General features: G+C 39.1%; 1 protein-coding gene across 2 annotated transcripts in view; it reads left to right on the top strand.

Moving 5' to 3' along the window:
• kdm4b (lysine (K)-specific demethylase 4B) overlaps positions 1 to 20,344 on the top strand; it is a 558,544-nt gene that overhangs the window by 357,742 nt on the left and 180,458 nt on the right. For both annotated transcript variants that reach the window (XM_059991637.1, XM_059991638.1), the window contains 3 exons: positions 1,345 to 1,580; positions 8,926 to 9,347; positions 12,864 to 12,984. In XM_059991637.1, coding sequence (XP_059847620.1) covers positions 1,345 to 1,580; positions 8,926 to 9,347; positions 12,864 to 12,984 — 779 coding nt within the window. The remainder of the gene's footprint in view (positions 1 to 1,344; positions 1,581 to 8,925; positions 9,348 to 12,863; positions 12,985 to 20,344) is intronic.

The raw sequence follows: 20,344 nt of genomic DNA, 5'->3' as shown, positions 1-20,344 counted from the left end.
TGCAAGTCCTGATAGTCTTCCTCAATGTCTGCTACACCCTTTTCTTGGTGTCATCTGCAAATTTGTTGATCCAGTTTACCACATTATCGTCCAGATCATTGATATAGATGATAAAGAACAATAGACCCAGTAACAATCTCTGCGGAACTTCACTAGTCGCAGGCCTCCAGCCAGAGAGGTATCTATCTATTACCACTCTCTGGCTTCTCACACAAAGCGAATGTCTAATCCAATTTACTATCTCATCTTGAATGCTGAGCAACTGCACCTTCTTGATCAACCTCCCATGTGGAAACTTGTAAAATTCCCTGCTAAAGTCTATGAGGACAACATCCCTTGCCTTGCCTTCTTCAGCTTTCCTGGTAACTTCCTCAAAAAGCTCTGTAGGATTGATGTGACATGACCTATCACACACAAGCCATGCTGACTATCCCTAATCAATCCATGTCTATCCAAATATTCACTATCTGGTCCCTTAGAATACCTTCCAATAACTTTCCCACTTCTGATGTCAGGCTTACCAGCCTTTAATTTCCTAGTTTATTTTTAGAGCCTTTCTTAAACAGTGGAACAGCATTGGCTATCCCCCAATCCATCAGTACCTTACCTTTTGCTAAGTATGATTTAAATATTTCTGCAAGTCCCCTACATTTTCTATACTAGCTCCCACAGGGTTCAAGGAACAGCTCGTTAGGCCCTGGGGATTTATCTACCTTGATTTACCTGTATTTACAGTACTGTGCAAAAGTTTTAGGCACATATATATAGCTAGACTTTTGCATAGTAGTGTATTTGTCAATGTGGAGCGGAGAGTGAGTTTGTAAATCTGATAAAAGGGGTGTGGGACAGGTGGCAGAGAAGGAGTGCCAGTACAGGGGATGGCATGGGTGCAGACACACCCAGCTCTGAGACACCAGACAAGGTCATTTGATTCTAAACGTTTGGTTTATTGATCATTTTGGAATTCCTCTCTTGTGCTTCCCATTCTCTTTCCTCTCCTTTCCCCTTTTCCCAACCAATTTCCCCTCTCCCTGCCCCCTTCCCATTCCCAGTCTGCCCTAGAGATCCACATCAGAATCAGGTTTATCATCACTTGCATATGTAATGAACTTTGTTTTTTTTCGGCAGTAGTAGAGTGCAATACATAAAGTTACTGTGGAGAAGTCTTAGGCACCCTAGCTATGTATATGTGCCTAAGCCTTTTGACTGTACTATATATGCTTTGACAGAATTTTGTCACATTATTTACATTAACCAGCTTCTGTGTGGTGAATCTTTTTTGATCCTTGTTTTTATTTTTTTGGAGGATATATGTGTTTACCCTTCTCTGAAACTTTGCTGCAGGTCCCATCGACGAAGAACACAGACAAGGAGACAGAAAACTGAGGAGCAGAAGCCATCGAGTGAGACTGTGGCTGAAGATACTACTGGGAAAGATGTGACTGAAGATGATGTCAAAGTCAAAGAGGAGCACAAAAGAACAATAGATACAGAAGATGACAGCAAACCCAACAAGGTTACAATCTTGGAGTTAGGACAAGACAGCCTCACTGAAAATTTGTTTGACAGCCGTTTTTCAGGTGTGTATCCAAAGCTGCTCCTGTTCTTTCCATTGTGTTTTATGCATATGTGGGATGCAGTGAAAATTAATGGACCTTGTGAGAGGTATATGTTTTCTATTCGTACATAATAAATAAAGGTAAGGTTTCATCAAATATAGAGCATAAAGACAAAGTTATACAGTACATCAGTGTAAATGATGTATGCATTTTCATGGCCTACTTTCTTGCACATCCTTTCTGCCTTTATAGCAGAATGGACAAGCATAATAAAAGGAAGCTCAGATGATAACATCAATCTGTTATTCCTTCTTGAATAAAGTCTTTAGTTGTCAACATGAAACATTTCTCCATTTTTTTAAGCACTTGATCAACTTCTGACAATCATGCAAAAACATAAGAGTCTGCAGATGCTGAGATCTAGAACAAAATAAAAACAAATTGCTGGGAGAACTCAGCAGGCCAGGAAGCAGAATGGGCAAACAGTGTTTCAGGTTGAGACCCAACATCCCTCATCCAGATGAACTGTCACAACCTGAAACATTGAAATAACATTTTCTTCCACAGATGCCGTCTGACCTGCTCCATGAAATATGAAATGAATGCATCAAAAATATCTGAGATGGCATATAAATAATTCTTTTCCTTTAAACTTAAAGTAGAATTTAAATCAAAGCATTTTCACAAATACTGCTACTTTATTTGTGATAAAGTAATATGGTCGCGTAGTGGCAGCAGCGCTGGACTTCAGGGCAAGAGGTCCCAAGTTTGAATCCAACCGGCTCCTGTTAAGAGCTGGTGCTCTCTTTTTAAAAAAATCTCACCCGGCAGAAGACAATGGCAAACCACTGCTGTAACTTGCCTAGTACACAATTTCCCAATACGTCAGAGCGGTGTGGAAGGAAATTGTCCACTCTCTGGAAATAATTCCAGATGCGACATAGCTACCTACTAATATGGATTACAGATTGTATACTTGGGGAAAACTTTGGTAGAAACTTTACTAATGCTCATTTTAAAGTAGAAGTTGCATTTTAAGGGTCAGTGGCCAAACTTAAACATCTTTGACATCTACTGGTCTCCATCAATAATATTACAAAAACTTGCCAGACATCTCAAAGTTCAAGGCTCATATAGTGTAAAGATATAAAAAGTTATTTCCAAATTTTCTTTGAAAAACTGCAAGAGGCTGCATTTTGAATATTCACATATTTAAGGACGTTGATTTGCCAGAAAATGCAGACTGATCTTTTTTTTTGCAAGTAACATTATTTTAAATAGTTCTCTTATAAAATTGGGTCTTGTCAAAGCTGTTAATGCACTTTAATGTTTCTGCCAATTGAATGTAATCTTGAAGCTTTGAATTTTATTGGCGATGATTGAGAGTTAATTAGATGCAATGGACCAAAATAGTAGCTTGGATTTTGCAGTTCGCAAGGAAAGGAGTATTATGTACACCTATCCCAAATGATTCATTGGACTCTGTGACATTGGCTTCTCTTTCCAAACACACATTTCTCATTGGTGCCTTCTGAACAGATACCCTGTACATTAATGTCATCAAGCAATATGAGGATACTCGGAAGAATTCTGACTTTTGGAAAATAAATGGTAAATGTTTTTTTAAAACCAAAAACTAAAATGAGGATTTTGATATATATTGGTTAAAGCGAGAGATTGCAATTTCCTGAGCAAACTTGAAAATCCGTGGAATTTCAAAATAATTGACTGTCTTCATGCAAAGTTAACATTAGGATGGGTCTTGGCCCGAAACTTTGACTGTTTATTTCTGCATGACCTGCTGTGTTCCTCCAGCACTTAGTATGTGTTACTCTGGATTTCCAGTATCTGCCGAATCTCTTGTGTTCATGTCAAGTTTGTTTTTGGGGCCAGTGAGTTCGATAACAGTAATAATACAGTTTTTTATTCATTAATATATGTAACATTTTCAGTAATTTCAAACAGCAAAATGATACATAAGCTGTCAAAAGTCATGTTAAGTGAGTAGTCCTCTTTTGATTGTCTTGGTGAAGGCAGCAGCAGTTCTCTATAACTGGTTAACTGGGACATTGAAAGCTTCAGTCAGTTTTGTGGAGTAATGATGATCTGGAACATGACCCCAAATAAAGCAAACCTTTCAGAATATAACACAGCTTGACCAAGCATGACACCAGATGCCTTGGTAAGGCTAAAACAAAGCTCTAAGGAAATCCCTTCAGTGGTTACAGTTATTCCCCACACACAGCAGGATATCTATAGCTGTACTGTAAGTCATTCTATCCCTAGGATATCACTGCAGCATTCCAGGCCAAGCTGTCTCCAGATGCTTCATCAATGGCCTTCCTTTCATCACAAGTTCAGAAGTGGAGAAGTTTGCTGATGATCAAACAACATTCAATTCCAATTGCTGCAGCTGAAAATACAAAGCATTTATAAAACAGGATCTAGACAACTTTGAAGGACATGGCATGATACACTGTGAAGGTTCTGGACTAGTAGTCCAGAAGCCTGGGTGAATGTGTCATTGATGCTTCATTCTGTAGATGGCACAAATTGCATTGCTGCTGCGCTACTAGTGGTGGGAAAAATGTCTAGGATTGCAGAAGTGCCATTCATGTAAGCTGCTTTATTCTGATTGGTAACAGATTTGGATGGATTTGCAATCATTAAAGCTGATGTAAAATATTTCTTCATTCTTCTGAGTTGTGCCTTGCAGATATAGTAGAGGCTTTGAAGTGTTATGGGAATAAAGCTTCTTGTCAATGGTAAGCTACATGGTGTTCTGACAAAGGGCTCTAAAAGAGTAACACCAATAAATTTGGGAGTAGATGATTAAACTCTTTCATTAGACATGATCATTGTCTGGTACTTCTCAGGAATCGTGCCGTGCCTAAATGTTTCTTCATATAAGGAGACATGGTCTGCTACATTTTTTGAGAAGGTATTTTAAAAAAAAGTTAATCATTGTGCTGTCATCAAACAAACCCACTTCTGACATGCTGATGGAAGTAATCCACAAAGGGAAAACAGTGTGACAAAGGCAACATTGTCAGTTACGGAATCCCCTCTTTGTCATGTGCCACCCTGGCTTGGTCTGTCATCATTTCACATCTAAATTGCATCTCCCTCTCTCTGTACTGTGGTGTTTCAGAATTGCTGCATGCCAAGGATACTTGGGGATAGAAGATGCCCTTAGCAGCACAGCACTCATTTTGTAAAAGTACATAAAACAATAAGTGAAATGAGTAATTAGTGATGCAAGGTTACATTAATAACTCCTCCGATGAATTTGCATGGAAATTGAGGAGTGTTGCATTCTATGGCTTCATCAGTAATGAAAGAATTTCAACCAAGGTCTTTATACAACCCTTATCATGGTGATAGATGTGCATAATCCAGAAGTTTATTCTGCATAAAAGAAGGTTTGGTGTTACAAATTATTTTGGCCTCTGTGTTGGCAAAGATTTTGTTGGCTGTGTGAATGTTCTCAAAACTGATCAGAATACTTCTGTGTATAAAAGATTTTCTCTTGAAGTTGGTATATTTTTATATAATGTATGAGTCATGCTTTTATTGTGTCAGTGGATATCATAAAAAATCCATAAGATAGCATTTTTCCTTATCTAGATCTTAATTTATAGTCCAATTTCCAGGAAGAAATTGGACCATAAGATTGTCAAAGCTCCTTGTAAAGGATAATTGCAGAAAATCTCACTGTGCTGAGGTGTTCTTAGATGAGGTTGAAGAGAGTTTTGGCTGTATGAATTTAGAACCATCTGAGTTAATTATCTTTACTGCTGAAAACTGTTGAATGCCACACTTTTTACAAAAGGAAAGAGAGATTGCATTAATATAGCAGCTTTCATCTCTTGCACTCAGTGTTTCCAAGCCAGTGAAATACTTTTAAAATCTGGAGTCATACAGTGCAGAAATGGGTCCTTCAGACCACCACAACTGTGCTACCTATTGAGCAGCATTTATACTAATTGTACATTAATTCTCTTTTGTACTCTTATGTTCAACTAGTTCTCACACCCAAATTGTGTCACTCACTAACACGGGGATAAGTTACAGAGGCCATTTAACTCCTCAGCCTACCTGTGTTGCTAGAGGAAACTTGAATACCTAGGGGAACCAACATGGTCACAGGGAATGCATACAAATTCCTCACAGCACCTGAGATGAGAAATAATCGGAGTCACTGAAAACATGAGGCAGCAAGCAGCTCCACTAGCTGCAGCACTTGTCACACAGCCTAAGTTGTGTTGTAATATAGGATCCATTGGAACTTACTTTACAAGCAACGGGGTACAAGAAATAGCAGAGACAATCTGCTTTTATTGATGTTGAATGAGGGATAAATATCAATAATGGCAATGGCAGTGCTTATTTTCTTCTTTGGGATCTTTTATATTTATCTATTTAGGAGCTTTGGTTTAATGTTCCATATGAATGTCGGCAAAACTAAATTAATGCTACCTATGTACTGACTTGGGTATTTCAGTACTGATCAGCAAGCTCAAAATATTGGGCCTCTGTACTTCCCTCTTCAACTGGATCCTTGACTTTGTCATCGAGAGACCAGAGACAATGTGGATCAACATCTCCACCTCGCTGACGGTCAGCACTGGCACATCTGAAGGATGCATGCTTAGCCCACTGCTCTACTCTCGCTACACCCACGATTATGCAGCCAAGCACAGCTCAAACACCGCCTATAAATTTGCTGATGTCACAACTGTTTTTGGGAACTTAGATGATGATGAGAAGATGTATAGGAGTGAGATAAATCAGCTGGTTGAGTGGTGTAACAGCAATGTTGTATTTAACATGAGTAAGACCAAGGAATTCATTACAGACTTCAGGGAGGGGAAATTGAGGGAACACACACCAGTCCTCATGAAGGGATCAGCATTGGAAAGGGCAAGCAAATTCAAGTTCCTTGTTGTTAACATATGTCTTGGGCCCAACATATTACCATAGAACCATAGAACATTACAGCACAGAAACAGGCCTTTTGGCCCTTTTTGGCTGTGCCGAACTATTTTTCTGCTTAGTGCCACTGACCTGCACCTGGGCCATATCCCTCCAAACCCCTCTCATCCATATACCTGTCCAAGTTTTTCTTAAATGTCAAAAGTGAGCCTGCATTTACCACTTCATATGGCAGCTCATTCCACACTCCCACCACTCTCTGCATGAAGAAGCCCCCCCCCCCCAGAGTTCCCTTTAAACCTTTCTCTCTTCACCCTTAACCCATGACCTCTGGTTTTTTTCTCCCCTGGCCTCAGAGGAAAAATTATTAGTGCAATTACAAAGGAGCAATTTGAGAAGACTTGGTATGAAACTAAAGCCTTGCACATATTTACAGATGTACAGTGGTGAGCATTCTAACTGGTTGTATTAACGTCTGGTATGGAGGGGTATCTGAACAGGATTGGGAAAAGCTGCAGAAAGTTGCAAACTCGGTTAGCCTCATCATGGGAACTAGCCTCCACAGCACTGAAGACGCATTCAAAAGGCAATGCCTCAAAAAAGTGACATCCATCATTAAGGACTCGTCACCCTTCTTCTCCTTGCTGCCATTAAGGAGGAGGTGAAGGAGCCTGAAGAGACACATTCAGCACTTCTTCCCCTCTCCCATCAGATTTCTGAATGGACAATGAACTCATGTACAATACCTCAATATTTTTGGCTCTGATTTTACACTTCTTAATTACTTAAACTATAAAATACAATAAATATATTTTATTATTCTTATTATGTATTGTATTGCAGTGCAACCAGAAAACAATAAATTTCACAACATATGAGTCAGCATCAGTATCAATGTTATTATCACCAGCAAGTGTTGTGAAATTTGTTAACTTAGCAGCAATATATGACAGTATAGTGATATTAAATCTGATTCTGAGATTTGCCCACAAGTCTGATGTGATGCTGTATAAGTAAATGTATGGTGTGTGGGTATGAAAATTACTTTTCTTTCTTTTTAAATCTTTTTATTAATATTAGTAATATGGACAGAATACAAATGATATATTGATAAAGAAATTACCAACATACAAATTCCATTACATATGAAAAAAAACATACATAATAGTTCCAATATAAATGAGTTTACCAAGACATAAGCCATACAATATATGTATGAACATGGTAAGTCTAAAGATTTCATAATATACGATATAAAGAAAACAGAAAAAAGGAAGAAAAAATATAAAAAATATATATATAATGCAAAACTAGCTAATCTAATCTAATAACTAATAACTAATATAGAAGAAAGAAGAAGCAAAAAAAAGAAAGAGAAAAAAAAAGGGGGCTGTTTATAATATCTCACAAAAATAAATATTCATCAATGCCGTCACTTCCGGTCCTCTCAACATACATAAGCTAAAAGCTGGGAAATCAAATGAACTTGGCACAGGGTCATATTACATCATATGAAAATGTTTGGGTATGAAAATTAGCACGGCAGGGAAATGGTTAACAATTAGGAATTTGTGGGCCTGTTATGTTGTTGGGCAAATTGACCCTTGATACTAGGGGAGAACAATATGTGACTCTGGTCTACTGGATAACATGCCTGAGAGCAAGCTAAAAGTGCTGATTTTGTAAAAGTAATTAATTACCTTGCCTCTAAAGAATTTCTTTTTACTTTGTTTGGTTGTAAGATTAATGATACATTGTCCCTGAGGGGCAAAGGCTGGTTGTTAAAGGTCACCCGACTGTGGCACTTGCAGGTATGGAGGATGTATGTTGGCTTAATACATGGCCAGGACTTGAATTGGCCCAAGTTAGGGTCGTGTAAGTGTCAGATTGGATGCCTAGCCCCTTCCAGCTGGACTGAGAGGTGGTGATAGTGCTGTAAAGGTGGGATGTTCTTTCTTGGGCAGACCACTCACCTGGGGTCCCACCTTTGGGCTGAGCAGCTGAACTGGCGCCAAGGACCTCCAGGGTTGATTGCCTGCTTCAGGGACCACGCAGACGTTGCTAAGTATACTCTGTAGTGTAGACTACTAGGGGTTGCTTAAGTTAGCTCTACCTGTTTATGGTGTAGGTAGTGTCCAATATTTCTCACAACTCTCTTATTTTCTTCTCTGTATTAACAATAAAGTGAGTCTAGGAGGAACTACCAAGTCTGGGTCCATTTGTTCAAGCGAAACCAAATAATTGCAGCATCCACCCATCACGGTTATTCTTATTCAATATCAGTTTTGTGGAACAGATGCATAAAGATGACCTATTCCTCAACATAATAATTTTTTGTTTTCATAATATTTGTGATGTCTGTTGTGTTTGATTATAAGTGTGAAAACTGTAGTAAGGTCTTAAGTCTTCATTTTTCTTTTTTTATGAACAGCAAATGGCAAGCCACTGAAAACATATTCTCGTTCCTCAAAATCCAAAAGTGAAAAGAAAAGGAAGCGTGTGGAACCAGATACAACAGCAGCTACCTCAACTGATGACATTGAACCCAGAGCAGAATCATCCCGTGCAGATTCACCCGCTGCACTGGCAACCATGCTGTCTGAGAGTTTTGCAGCTGATGCTGAATTTAAGCCCAGAAGTCAAACCACCATGGTGTATGTACTGCCCAAATCAAAGAAGGTGGTTTTTGACAAGGAACACATGTCCTGTCAGCAGGCCTTTGAGCAGTTTGCCACCAGGGACAAGCTGGCCTCGTGGAAGGAGGCGGAGACGATCAATGATGGAATGGCTATGGAGGAGGAAGCAAGTGACCATGAAAGTGTTGACGCCAGTTTTGAAACTACTGATGTACAGGTATATAAAACAAAATTTCACTTACAGACTTAAAATTGATTCTCTGTATATCCAGGTAAATGGGATTGATGCAGCTAGACAAAAGAAAAGTTGGTATGGAGGTGGTATGCCGTGGATCCTGTTCCGATGCTGTGCACTCTATGGCTCGATATGTGGTGTACACAATATCCTTGGAGCAAGGATTTTCAGTCATTAATGTCAATATATGTAGCTTCCTAACTTTGGTTCTGAAATGGGGTAAAGATAGTAAGAATTTGAAGAACTAGTTCCCATTTTCACCCATTATACTTCATTGGAAAATTATAAATGTGAAGACTTTGGAAGCATTTTGGTTTTGCAGTTGAAGTGTGTCCTGAATTGTGAGTCTCCAATAACTGAAAAACAAATTAACTTCAATGGCATTTGGCCTCTGTAGTGAATGTGTACATTTCAGGACTATCACTTTGCCCCAGGCAGTTAGGAACAATTTGTCTTTGAAAATAATTATTCAGTTGATTTTAAATAATACAGCAGGATTTGAGGAAAATAAAATTCAAGGGCAATGCAGACAGCATAAACCTCAACAGAATGCTCAATTACATGAGATAATCCTAGCTAGTTCCAGGCTGTTTGTGCTTGCAACTGAGAGAATGCTGCATGAGGTTTGACCTAGATATAGAATTAAACTGAGAATCTGTACGGTCTCTTAGTTCCTAAAAGTAGTTGAAGACATGATACTTTCATAAAACATGAGGAATTTTTATAATGCATAGCATTAGCAAACCAGACATTCATGTTCTCGATATAAAGCCTCAAACAAACAAGTTTACTTCCAAGAGTGCACTACTTCCTCAGTAGAGAGCTCAAACACAAACCATTGTGTTTCTGTGAATTGAGCTAACTGAAAGTAAGGCATTCCTGTTCCGACTTGTCAGTCTATGACTTCCTCTACAGTCACAATGAAGCCACTCTCAGGTTGGAGGAGCAACACCTTGTATTCCATCTGGGTAGCTTCCAATGTTCATGATGGCATGAACATTGACTTTTCTAGCTTCCAGTAATTTCTCACCTCTCTCCCTTCTCTTTTTTCTATTTCCCATTCTGGGTCCATTCTCACCCCTTCTCTTTTTTGCCTTTTAATGTGACTAGTGCAGAAGAATTACACTGGGCTCCTGTACTGGCTGCATTGCTGAACTAGCTCGGTAGCTGTGGGCTCAGATTTGGTGACTCGGCGGTTCATGTTCAATGTGTTATTTGTTTATTTTTTTTCACGCGTTGGCTGTTTGACCATCTTTGATGGGGTGGGTGTGGTTTGTGGATTCTTTTGTTTTTCTTTGTTTTGTGACTGCCCGCAGGAAGACAAATCTCAGTATTGTATCTGGTATACATATTTTGATAATAAATGTTCTTTGAGCTTTAGTGCCCAGAAATACACTGGCATTTCATAAAGGATAACCTGCCTTTGTCATCTCCTAATTATACTGCAGTGCAATACAGAACTGAACAGGCCATTCAGCCCATAGTGTTGTGCTGATCTTGATTTCAACTTGTAAGAAGTGTTCTCCTCCTATTCCTCCATTCCATTTATATTCGTGTGACTTTCTAAAAGCCTTTTCAAACTCCACCAGACTGATTGTATTGCTACTCCTGGTAACCTATTCCAGGTACCTATGTACCACTCTCTGCATGAAAGAAAACTTTCATGTCATCTTTGAGCTTTTCCCCTCTAATCTTTAAAGCATGTCCTCAGGTGTCTTGACATTTCTACCCTAGGAAAGAGATTCTGACTGTTTATCCTACCTATGCCTCTTATAATTTAGAAAACCTATATTTGGGTCTAACTCTCTAAGGAGAACAACCCAAATTTGTCCGACTTTATAGCTCAAGCCATTATGTCCAAGCAATACTGTGCAGCAGTTTCTACATCCTTCCAGGACTACACACAATACTCTAAACGCAGTCTGACTGAAGTCTTGTATAGCTGCTTATGACTTCTTTATTCTTGTAGTCAACACCCTTACCAATGAGGACAAACATGACATGTGCCTTTACCACCTTATCTACTTGTGTAACCACCTTCAGTGAACTATGGACCTGCACCTCAAGATGCTGTGTACCTTAATGCTTTTCAGGTGTGTATCATTAACTCTACTTTCTCCTTTCAATAGACCTTCCAAAATACAACACCTCACACTTGCCCACAGTAAATTCCATCTGCCACTTCTCTGTCCATATCTGTAACTAATCTTTATCCCACTTATTATTTGGTAGTCCTTTATACTGTCCAAAACTCCACCAGTCTTAGTGTCATCCACAAACTTGCATATCCACCCATCTACATTTTCATCCATCATAAGTATACCACAAAACAACAGAGATCCCAACAGCAAACTTCGCAGTACACCACTGGTCTCAACTTCAACCCTAAATAACAGTCTTCCACCCTTACTCTCTGGCTTCTGTGGGCAAGACAGTTCAGAATCCAAACTTGCAATTTACTCTGGATTCCATATATCTTTGTCTTCTGAATCATCCTACCATGAGGCTTCTTATCAAATGTGTTACTAAAATCCATTTAGATAACATCATTGACTTATCCTCATCAAGCTCCTTTTCAAAACCTCTTACCTCTTCAAAACACTATCAGGCTTGTAAAGTATGACCTGCTCTGTACAAAGCTATCTTAACTGTGCCTAAACAGCCCATGCCTTTGCAAATGCACATGAGTCCTGCCCCTCAGTATCCTCTCCAATAGCTTATACCCCACTGATGTCAGTTTTACAGGCCAATAATTACCTGGATTATCCCTATTTCCTGCCTAAACAAAGGCACAATATTTGCTATTCTCCGGTTTTCCAGATAATTCTAGAGCAAAGACTGCAGATACTGGAAATCTGAAATAAAGATTATTAACTGAAAATTATTATGTTGCCTGACCTGCATCGTTTTTTCATTTTCTTTTTATAGTTGGACAGAAAAAATAGTTCAGTGTGTAAATGTGCTAGTAACATGCCAATAACCTAAAAATTTCCAAATTTGATTACTGACGAAGTGATGAATCGGTCTTTAGTAGTGTTGATGATTGGATTGCATGCCTTCATTTCTGTCTCATAAGTCATAATAAATAAATAAATATATGTATATAAACATTATGTAGAGAAAGAACAATTTCATTTTTGATGTTTTCATGGTCAAAATAGCATGTAGAACACACTAACTGGTATTACTTATAAGTATCCATTTCAATTAAACACATAGACAAATCTAAAAGAACACCAATGAAATAAAATATTTTTAAAAACCTGCATTTGTTGTAAATCTGAAATAAAAACTGGAAATGTGGGAGAGAATCATTTAATAATTTTTCTTTGCGCTGATACTGCATGAGCTGCCAATCATCTTCCTTTTATATTTATATGAATAGTTGCTCAGCAGCACATTAGCTCTGTGTATAGTGACTGAAGTAACTTAAGCAGAAATCCAAGTTTATTAATTATTAGTTTAGTCCTGTTGTGATTTCTTCACTTTTTTTTTTAGTTGCCTCCAGTTTATCCAAAGTTGAAGAGAGAAATCACCAAGAGTCGTCGCCATCCATTCAGTAAACCACCAGCTAGATCTCCATTGTCAGTTGTCAAACTTGAAGCAAGCAGTGATGAAGGTGAGTGTATTTCTTTCAACTCATCCAAGGAAATGGAAAGGTCATTATTTGTTTAGGATGCAATTCTTAATTCATTGTTGAACAACTCTTTGTATATAACCTAGCAAAACTATACCAGAATCCATTAGCATACCATATTCTTTCTAATCTACTGATTAAACATTGCTCAATATTTTAGTTTTCTCATTGTAGTTTTTAGTTCCATTGTTAGTACTACAATATAAATATGAAGAATGATTTACAGCAATTTATAATTATGAAATACGCACCAGTATGATTCCAGATAAACCATGTAAAATAAGATTTTTAGTTGCAAGGAAATATTATTATGCATTCCCAGAGCATTTCTTGTGTTTTTTTTCCAGAGAATTTGCTTAATTCCCTGCCACATTTCTGTATTCCAGTAACCAGATAACTTGTTTTGGCAACGCTGAGCTAGGCCACTGGGGGTAACACGTAGGGCATAGGATAGTACAGCATAGGAACAGGCCCTAGTAATTAAATGCCTAACAAAACTAATTCCTTCTACTTAAGTAATGTTCATATCCCTTCTATCTCTGCACATTCATGTGCCTATCTTGGAGCTTAAATATCTCCATTATATCTGCCTCCATCACCGCACTTTTTCACCCAGAGAGTTGTGGATCTGTGGAATACTCTGCCTCAGAAGACAGTGGAGGCCAATTCTCTGGATGCTTTCAAGAAAGAGTTAGATAGAGCTCTTAAAGATAGTGGAGTCAAGGGATATGGGGAGATGGCAGGAACGGAGCACTGATTGTGGATGATCAGCCATGATCACATTGAATGGAGGTGCTGGCTCGAAGGGCCAAATGGCCTACTCCTGCACCTATTGTCTATTGTCACACCTGGCAGCACCACATCCAGGCACCCACCATCCTTTGTGTTCAATAGAAGAAATTTGCCCTGTATATTTCCTTAGAATTTATGCCCATCTCCTTATAAGCATGCCCTCTAGTACTATATGTTTCAACCCAGGAAAAAAAGATACTGGCTGCCAACCTATCTCTTTCATAATCTTAGAAAGTTATGTCAGATCAGCTCTCAGCCTTTGCTGTTCAAAATAAAACAATCCAGGTTTGTTCAGCTCTCCTCATAGGACATTCCCTTTAGAATCAGATTAAATCCAGGCTGCCTCTGGTAAATTTCTTCTGCAACCTCTTCAAATCCTTCACATTCTTACTCTAACGGGGCAACCTGAATCAAATTCTATACTCCAGGAGCAACCTAACCAGAGTTTTATAAAGTTGCAACATAACTTCCAGACAGTTGAACTCAGTGCCTCAATAATAAAGGCAAGCTTGCCATACACCACCTTTACTCTCCTGTCAACCTGTGCAGCCACCTTCAGAAAGCTATGAGCTTGGACCCCAAGGTGCCTCTGTACAATCTGGCCCTTAACAGTGTACTGTTCCTTTACATTTGATCTCTCCCAAAGTACAACACCTCACCTTCAGCCAGTTTATTGTAACATCCAAAAGACAGCATATGTGACAGTCCAGCACCGCCTCAGTACTACACTGAATTGTCAACCCATCTTAAGTTTTGTTTTGGTGCTCTAACTCACAATATCGTAATTCAGGTCACTGCTATTAAGTGAAACATTATACTGGACAACAAAACAGTATATTGAACTAATTGAACCAATAAACTATCAATACAAATATTTTAAAACTATGAATATTAAAAAAATTCAAAAATAAACACATGTTTGATGAATGGCTTTGCAGTTAAGAGTTGAGTTTCTGAATAAACCATGGCTATCCTAAAAATAACTGGAAGAGATTAGAAACGCAAAGAACAGTTAAGTGATGAGCTCTGGCTTGTAATGAAGTTTCTGGATTGTACTTTTATTAGCAAAAATTCTATATCAGTTAGGAAATGAGCCTCAGTACAGATGCAGTGTGTTGTAGGTAATTAACAGCTTTAAAGAGTTCCAACAAACTGCTTGATTTTGTTGAGGTGTAAAGGTATTACTAATATATATGGCAGAATTTTATCCCATTCCTTTGCATTATTTTAGTAGTGGACATACCACTAGAATTGTAGCAATTCTAATGGTGTCTTATACTTGTTTTCTGAGATAGTACTTGATTCCGGAAGTGTGACAACATAAAATGAAAGTTCTTGAGACAATCTAAGCATGGCTTCCAACTTTAGACATCATGCAACTTGTGAATTAGCCAGCATATGTGGTGGAAATGACAGCTTTCTGGTTTTCATCATTTGTAATTTACCCAATGCAGAGGAGAGGTTTATCATTACTGGCAATTTTCTCTTTCAGTCAACAGGCCCGTGACTTTGTTTTAAAGTGTGGCAATTGCCATATTAAAGTTGACCTTTAGACGAGTGCATAGCTGTAGCATTGTGGGCATGATCTCTATCTCTAGTTTTTTTTTGTTAGAGATTGAAGTATCTTCTATCCCCTTGATTTCAAATACATGTTTTATAGATTGTCTGTATTCTTTTGCATGTGGGTTATTTGTTTTGTCAAAATAACTAAAATGATTTAACTCTCACAATCTCTCAGCTCATTCAAAAGGCACCTCTGCTTCCCTAATGCTTCATTGTAAGACATTTTAACTACCACTATTGTAATGAATAAACAAAAGCTATGTTGAATATGTTTGAGAAAGCAAGGAACACAAAGAATGGTGTTCAAAGAATTGACCTCAGAATTCATGAGATTTTATGACATGTAGGAATGAGATTTATCAGTTCACATTTTTAAAAGCTAGAGAGATTGACATCAGGTAAGCAATTAAAACATTGCTTAAATGCTCCTTAAAATGCCAACTATGAGCCCAGAATTTCTGTGGGTTCATTAGTAGACAAATTAAGCTTTTAAATAATGAGGAGCAGACAACTAGGTTGCCACTTGTGTGAGTAGGACAGTGGAAATTTGAAACCCACTCTTCCCTAAACTTGCTGGCTAATTCCAACAGTAATAATGTTACACTAGCTGATTGTACCTTTATTTTTCTTACAGTGGATTAAATATGTGTGCAATACTTGCAGTAGAACTGAATGTTAACTGCTTTGGTGCACTATGTACTGTCACGTATCCTGTAACTGGATAACTTACCAGCAAAGATAGAGAGGTCCGTGGAAGTCTGATGTCACTATTTTCAAACGTTTTTATTTATAAAGGGGCACAAAAGTAAGGTTAATACAAACATTCAGATAATGCACGTCGTCAATACTCAATCTAAAGCGCGGGTATAGTAATAATCATCATTAAGAAGTAATCTCGACTGTTGTCTAGGGGATAATATATTGTCCGTTGGAAATATAAAAGTCACTCAGAAGTCTGCAGACTTTAGCCTTTCAGGGAATCGCTGGGTTTCTCGTGTTTTAGAGGGATCGGTGAAAAACTGAAAAACTTGCCTGGGTCTTTATGAAGCCACTCTGTTAAATCAGGGGAGCGTTGTTTCCCCGTTGTTAGTTCGAAGTCCTTCTCGGTATTATCAGCCACCCGCTCCCCAGGCAAAGGAGTTAGGAGCGCACGTGACATTGAGTGGCTTCCAGCCATGGGAGCACTGAGCGAGGGTGTCCTTCTGGTGCGTCGCTCTGGAGTACTGCCTCCTGCAGTCCCCTTTTATCTTGACTTGCAGAGTTGTAGATGTCCATCAAAGTAGGGTGATGCAATCCCCACCCCCACATTGCCCAAGGGTGTCCATGTCCATGGTAGCTGTCACGTAGCAGGGACATGCACGTCACACAGGTGCTTCTAAGAACAATGGCCAAAACCGTTGCATTGTCTCTCACTTCCGAGACCCGAATTAATAGCGATCTTGCGATCCTCCGGAAGGAGGGGGCTGCTCCCGCTCCTTCGGCCCCTCAGAGCTGTGGTACATTCATAACAGTATTCTGTTTTCATACCATTTCTTTTCTCAGTCCACTTTAAATCAAAGGACAACAAAAGATAGAAGAAGCCATGCTCTCATTGCTCCCATCTGCCATTTCTTAGTCCCCCATTACTACCTCTCCAGTATCATTTTCCAAAGTCTGATATCCACTCTTGGCTCTTTTACTCTTTAGGCACTTTTGGTATCCTCTTTTTATATTATTGGCAAGCTTACCTTCATATTTTCACTGCTTATGGCTTTTTTAGTTGTCTTGTTTTTTTAATTTCTCATTCATCTAGTATCCCACTATTTTTTTGCTGTATTATATGCCTGCTGTTTTGCTTTTATGCTGTCTTTGACTTCCCTTGTCAGCCAGGGTAGCATCGTAGTCCCTTTAGAACACTTTTTATCTTTGGGATGTATCTATCTTGCTCTTTCCAAATTGCTCCCAGGAAATCTAGCCATTGCTGTTCTGCCATCATCCCTGCTAGTGTCCCCTTCCAATTAACTTTGGCAGCTCCTCTCTCATGTCTCTGTAATTCCCTTTACTCAACTGTAATACTGATACATCTGACTTTAGCTTTTCTCTCTAACTGCAAGGTGAATTCTATCATATTAAGGTCACTACCTCCAAAGGGTTCCTTTACCTTAAAGATCCCTAATCAAATATGGTTCATCACACAAAACTCAATCTAGAATTGCTTTTTCTTCTTGTGGGCTCTACCACAAGCTACTCTAAAAAGTCATCCAGTAGAACGCAGCAGGCCAGGCAGCATTTTGTGTGTGTTGCTTAAATTTCCAGCATCTGCAGATTTCCTCGTGTTTGCATCTAGAAAGTCATCTGATAGGCATTCGACAAATTCCAACTCTTGGTATCCAGCATCGGTCTGATTTTCCCAATCTACCTACATATTGAAATCCCCCATGACTATCATAACATTGCCCTTTTACATGTTTTTTTTAAAATCTCCCATTGCAACTTGTACCCCACATCCTGGCTACTGTTTGGAAATCTGTATGTAATTCCTATCAGGATATTTTTACCCTTGCATTTTCTTAATTTTACCAAAAAATATTCTACATCTTTAATCCTATGTCACCTCTTTCTAAGGATTTGATTTTATATTTTGCTAACAGGGCCACCCCAACCCATATCTGGCCTAACTGCCTGTCCTTTCGATACATGTATCCTTGGATGTTAGGCTCCCAACTATGAATTCTTTCAGTGACGACTCAATGAACCCACAAAACCATTCCTGCCAATTTCTAACTGCGTTTGTCAACCTTATTCCTTGTTACATGCATTCAAATGTAACACCTTCATCCTGTATTCATCACCCTTTTTGATTACATTTAAACTCATCCCACTGACTGCAATTTTGCTTTATGATCTGCCTGTCCTTCCTCACAGTGTCAGTACACATTGCAACTACTTGTATATCAACTGCCTGATGCTGAACTCTGTCCCTCTGGTCCCCAACTCCTAACAAATTAATTTAAAGCTTCCCCAACAGCTCCTACAAGCCTGCCTGCAAGGATATTGGTCCCCCTCAGGTTCAGGAGTAACCTGTCATTTTTGTACAGGTCATACCTTCCCCAGAAAAGATCCCAATGATCCAGTTATCTGAAATCCTGCCCTCTGAACCAGTTCCTCAGCTGTGCCTTCATCTACCAAATCATCCTATTCTTAGCCTCACTGGTGAGTGGTACAGACAGAAATCCAGAGATGACTACCCTGGAGGTCCTACTTTTCAGCTTTCTACCTAACTCCCTATTTTCTTTCTTCAGGATCTCCTCCCTTTTCTTACCTATGTCATTGGTACCAATATGTGCCACGACTTCCAGCTGCTCACTCTTCCTCTTTAGAACACTATGGACTCAATCCAAAACATTCCTCACCGTAGTACCTGGGAGGCAACATGCCATCTAGGTGTCTTGTTTCATGACCTCAAAATCTTGTGTCTGCTCCTCCAACTATGGAATTCCCCTATCTCTATTGTACTCCTCTTCTCCCCGCTCACATTCTGAGCTACACAGTGCCAGAGACCTGGCTGCTGTGGCTTTCCTTTACCTGTTGTTGAGGGGATCAGCCGCAGGGGTACTCTGCACTTGCAACCTATCCCTTTTCCCGGTCCTGATAATCACCCAGAGACCTGTGTTCTGCAGCTTGGGTGTAACTACCTCTTTTTATGTCCTGTGGATCAACCCCTCAGCCTTCCAAATGATCCAGAGTTCATCCAGTTCCAGTTCCGACTCCTTAACAGGGTCTAAAAGAAGCTACAGCTGGATGCAGTGTTCGCAGGTGTAGTTGTCGGGGACACTGGAAATCTCCCTAACTTCCCACATCCCATGAGAGGAGCATTCCCTGGCCTCCTCACTACTCTAATTGTGCCATAAGAAAGAAAGAAAAATTAAATGAAAACATCTACCTGCAGCATTGGTCTCTTCTCGCTGAAGTCTTTGTGAGCCAAGCCAGAATCTACACTGTAACACTGGCCTGCTCACACAAAGTGAAATCTAACTTTTTTTTGGCCTTGTTAAGTGCTTGATTATGCCCAATCTAAAATCTTCTCAGGCGATGTGGCATGTAGAATGTCCCTTCTGCTACACAATGCAACGTCTCCTTGGAAACTGGTGCACAGAACACAATGTACTGCTGCCAGAAAGTAAAAAATTTTACATCATATGCCAGTGATATTAGACCTGATTCTGATCCTTCTCACTGCTTCCATCAGGAAGGAATGTCAGGAGCCTCAGGACCCACACCACCAAGTTCAGCAACAGTTACTACCCTTTAACTATCTGGCTCTTGAACCAGATGAGATAACCACTTACCACAACGCTGAACTGTTTCCACAACCTACAGACATACTTTCAAGGACTCTTCATCTCATGTCCTCATATTTATTTGTTTATTCTTATTATTTTGTTTGCTTTTTTTTGTATTTGTACAGTTTCCTTTTGCACATTGGTTTCTTGTCCGTCTTGAGTGTAGTGCTTCATTGTATCTATTGTGTTTCCTTGTGAATGCCTGCAAGAAAATTAATCTCAGGGTAGAATATGGTGATATACATGTACCTTGAAAATACATTGACTTTGAAGTTTAATTTTGAACATAGTCTAAGTGAATCCACTAGGAGTTGGTATAAGTGTTTGGAAAAGCCTGTTAGCATTGCTAGCACTTATTACTTCTCATTTAAACTCTTGGGACTAATTCCAAAGGCAGGCAGATATACTTTGGTGAACTAGATTCGCTTAGGGAAATAGAGAGAAAATTTTAAAAATGACAGACCTCCTAATTAGTTTCCAAGAGTTGGCTATAAAATCGAGAGAACACCAACCTTCTCTTGAGTACTATTCTGTTACTGATGATCTATGGAAGGGATTGAATGACACCCAAATAGATCCCTAAACAAACAGGTGAAGCAGATTGTATATACAGAAGAAATCTTACCGTTAGCCTTTGAGTCATATTTTGTACATTATTTTCTAAC

Source organism: Hypanus sabinus, chromosome 16 (assembly GCF_030144855.1).
Source record: "Hypanus sabinus isolate sHypSab1 chromosome 16, sHypSab1.hap1, whole genome shotgun sequence".
Taxonomy (NCBI): domain Eukaryota; kingdom Metazoa; phylum Chordata; class Chondrichthyes; order Myliobatiformes; family Dasyatidae; genus Hypanus; species Hypanus sabinus.
The sequence above is the reverse complement of the archived record's forward strand: the minus strand, read 5'-3'. Positions and strand labels throughout refer to the sequence as shown.